The following is a 4,063-nucleotide window of genomic DNA, read 5'->3' on the forward strand; positions in this document are numbered from 1 at the left end:
CTCATTATGAAGATTTGGAATTAGTTAAAATTTCCATTCAAAGGTAGTCTCTTGGTTAACACTCACTCAAAAATTAATTGGAAGAAGATTAGATGGAAACCTCCTTGACTGAAATTTTACAAGCTCAATTTTGATGGGGTGGGTAGGGAAAACCCTGGAACTTCTGGGCCTGTGTATGTGATTAGGAATACCAAGGTGGAATTATAAAAGAAGGTTTTGCAAGAATTAGGGATGGAACCAATAATGTAGCAGAAGCAACAACTCTACCACTTGGCATCAAAATGGTATTCTTCCTAAAGATTAAAACTCTTGAAATTGAGGGTGATTCTTTAAATGCCATTTCTTCTCTAAAAAAACTACAAGCTTCTTTGCGGAATATAGATTACATCATCCAAGAGGTTTTAAAAATTCTATCCAATTTTGATTTCTATCATAGTCAACACAACTACCGTGAGGGAAATATGTTGGCAGACTTGCTTGCTAATATGGGGTGTGAATTAAAAGAGGGCAGGAAACTTTTGTCCAAAAATGATGTCTTTGGTGATTATCGGCTTCGTGAGCAACTCAAATGTCATGCTCGGATTTCATAATTGGTGGCGACTTTATGGCCATTACTCATTCATAAGTGCTTTTCCTCCTCATGTCAATCTCCTTCCTTGTGTGCATGTTCACATTTGATTCCTTTGTGATGTGACATCACTCTGCCTTGCAGTGTTGTGTGGGATCTTTGTTTAGGTGGAGTGCATTTTGGTACAATTGGACACATGTTATCTTCCTGCTTCTCTCATTTTATTCATGCAAACCTTTATTCTTCAGACTGCAAGTCCCTTTCGTATGCCATTTGGCATGCTCCAGTACAAGTGTGATGGTGCTTCAGGCATCACTTCCATCATTTCCCTCTCTTGTAGATCTCCAAGGTGGCAATCCTTGTTATAATTATAATTAATTGTAATATGTGCAAAATTTTTTTCGGATCTTTATGTTTTAATACTTGGATTGAGTGTACAGTTATTTTATTTTCCAACAAAGTCTGGTACGTTTGTGAGATTGGAAAAGATTTGTGATCTTCCATGCGACATAGTAAGGGTCTTCCGACCTATGCAAAATGTATGTGAGAACTTAGACCCCAATGAATTTCTGGGTGGCTTTACACGACAGGTTTTATTCTCTGAAATTCAAAGGGGCAGCCTCCATCTAGACTATAAAGGGCAGATATCAAGACAAAAAACTGTGTATGTAGAGGATTTATTTTTTTGGCTCCATGTTGTCTCTCTTCTTTCGGTTTGATTTTCATAAGATGTTAAACCCAAATTTCGCTTTGGGTGTTGTAATCATGTTTATATTCATTTTTTTTTTTTAATGTACTTAATTCCTATGTGCATTCAGTTTTTTTATGAGGTTGGCCGAAGGTTTTCTTTGCCCGGTTCTTTCCTATCGACATTCCCCCACGAACCGGGTTGTAAAAATTATATATATTAATATTATGATGGCTTGCCATCTTTGCCTTATAAAAAAACAAAAAAGCATCCAAGACATTATTGATATGTGAATATAAATTTATTTTAATCTTATAAATAAGATAATGATATTAATGTTTACAAATAAACTAAATATATTGCAAAATATTAAATATAAAATATAAAAATAAATCATTACAATCTTAAATTTAAAAAATATAAATAATTAAAATTAAAAATATTATTATCCATACAACTTATTAATTCATAGGTACAATAGTGAAAAAAAAATAAGATATATAAATAAAAAAAATATCTTAAATGTAACATAAATAGTATTAGAGTCACATGAAATAAACAAGACCTAGGCGCCTGAAACAACTTTAAACCTAATTGTTATAGTAATATTTTATTAGCTAATAATTATTTATTTAATTTTTAGTCTATTATACTCTATTCTTAAGCTAAACTTAGGAATCTTATAATTTGTAGGGTTTTTTCCTTAGGGCTTCAAGTATCTTTCTATAAGGATTCTCTCTTTGTATTTTTATAACAACTGTAATTATTGAATTGCATTTTTATTGCACAAGCAATATGACTCCTCTTTTTGGATCTCTGAATTCTGACCTCTATGAGAGTTGTAGAGTTGATTTTTTCTCAACTCCAATACTAATTTACACACAATTTGAATTCACTAAAATTCATATCCATTTATCAACATAGAATACTAACATAAAAAATGATAAATCAAATGGTATAATGATAAATATTCTACCGGTAGCTACTTTCCAGCAGAAAGATACCGTGAACGGAAATGAGGGAAACACATTCAGCGGGCACCTGAGTGGGAATGATTTCATTACAGTTTGGACGCCGATGACAGGAACACACCTGACAATTACAGTTTGAACGGTAATGGGAACGAGGACGATGCTATTCTCGCCCACACATGCCACATAAGCGGTCAAAGTAGCTTAGTGTGTGCTGTTTAAGGGTATCCCTCTTTGCTTGTTAATATATTAGTATATCTATATTCTAAAATAAACATATTTAGAGATCAAATAATTGTCTTGTATGTTTATTAATGATAAAAGGACATTTTTTCATTCTCATTAAAAATATAACAATTTCATATGACAATGATTATATTTATTCAAAATAATAAAATAATACTTATAAAGAAATTAAAACATGCATACATATACACATTAAATTTATTGATAATCAATTATAAAGAAATTAAAACATGCATACATATACACATTAAATTTATTGATAATCAATTTTTTATTTAGACACTTATCCTTGACAAGAAGTTACAATTCAACTGGATTAACCAGACTGAAAAATAGTCAAAGATCCAAGGTAGCAGCATTGGTAGCCCAACTTTGGTAGCTCAATGGTCTCTCAATGCCAATCCACTTGAATGCTCCTCCTACTCCTCTCTCACTTGGAGGTCTGAGCAACCAAAACTTTTGACCTTCAATGCGATCCCTGCTGCAAACAAAGATGTTATGGCCAACCACTACAGTGAAAATAATAGTTACGTGCCAATCCTCGGTGGGAAAAGTCTCTACAATGTTCAGTTTATCTTGTGTGTAGTCATATTCAATCAATCCCATACCAGAAAAGCAGTACAAGCGCTCAAACGCACTTACGAAGCACATACTCACACTTCTAAATCTATTCTCCATAGTTTTCCAGCTTCTCGTGTAGGAATCAAAAACCTCAATGGTGCGGCAGTAATGGCCGTCGCCCATTACATAAAACTTGCCGTCAGCAAAAGCACCTGTAAAGTCGTCCATACAGGTGTTCATATCGGGGAGGAGATCCCACCTGTCCTCCTCCACATTGTAAACTGAAGAGCTAGTGACGGGATATTTGCAGTCAAACCCTCCACCCACATAAATCAGTCCCCTCTCCTCGTCCGCTGCAGAGGCAAATCCTTCTCGCCATTCCGGCATTCCGGCACCCTCCCGCCATTCCGAACAAGCAAAATCATACAACCATAGACATTTTCCATAGGCATTCCCAATCAAAACCAGTTTTTGTTTCACGACATGGCAGTTACAGCTGCCGTAAATTGGACCGGGAATGGGCGGTAGACTTTTGCAGGAGTTCTTCTCCAGGTCGTATACCACTATGTCCCAATTGCCGTCTATCCAGTGGAGCATACAAATCCGTTGCTCTGAAATCTTCAATCTTTTTCTGTCTTGATAAAAGCGGGGGCTTTTCAGTGCGGCGTTCCAGCTTTTGCAGACACAGGTGAGATTGCGATGAGAGTTCAACTCCACCCTCACCAGACATTCCCACCCAATTTCATCTGGCAGACGAGGAAACAGACATCCCTGCATTGCGATTACAGTAAGAAACTTGTATGTCACTCAAAATTTGCACAGCAAGAAGCGACCGAATCTCTTTAATATGTTTAATATCCCATCTTTATATTTATAAGCCCTTTTTATCTCCTTTTTTTTTTAATACTCCTACTTCCCTACTTCCCTATTCAGAAGCATGTATATCATCTTTTGCATGTCTTTTTAGTTTATATTTATATTTCAAATGGTTTATTACACTTCTATATTTAAAAGTTCTCATTCTTTTTT

The 4,063-nt window shown here is 35.0% G+C and overlaps 1 protein-coding gene across 1 annotated transcript; it reads right to left on the bottom strand.

The window, feature by feature from the left end:
* Nucleotides 1-2,809: 2,809 nt before the first annotated feature.
* LOC131054586 (F-box/kelch-repeat protein At1g80440-like) lies at nucleotides 2,810-3,811 on the bottom strand. The gene has a single exon (XM_057989127.2). It carries the CDS (start codon nucleotides 3,809-3,811, stop codon nucleotides 2,810-2,812), a length of 1,002 nt encoding a protein of 333 aa, XP_057845110.1.
* Between the last annotated feature and the right edge of the window lie 252 nt (nucleotides 3,812-4,063).

This window comes from Cryptomeria japonica, chromosome 3 (assembly GCF_030272615.1).
Source record: "Cryptomeria japonica chromosome 3, Sugi_1.0, whole genome shotgun sequence".
Taxonomy (NCBI): domain Eukaryota; kingdom Viridiplantae; phylum Streptophyta; class Pinopsida; order Cupressales; family Cupressaceae; genus Cryptomeria; species Cryptomeria japonica.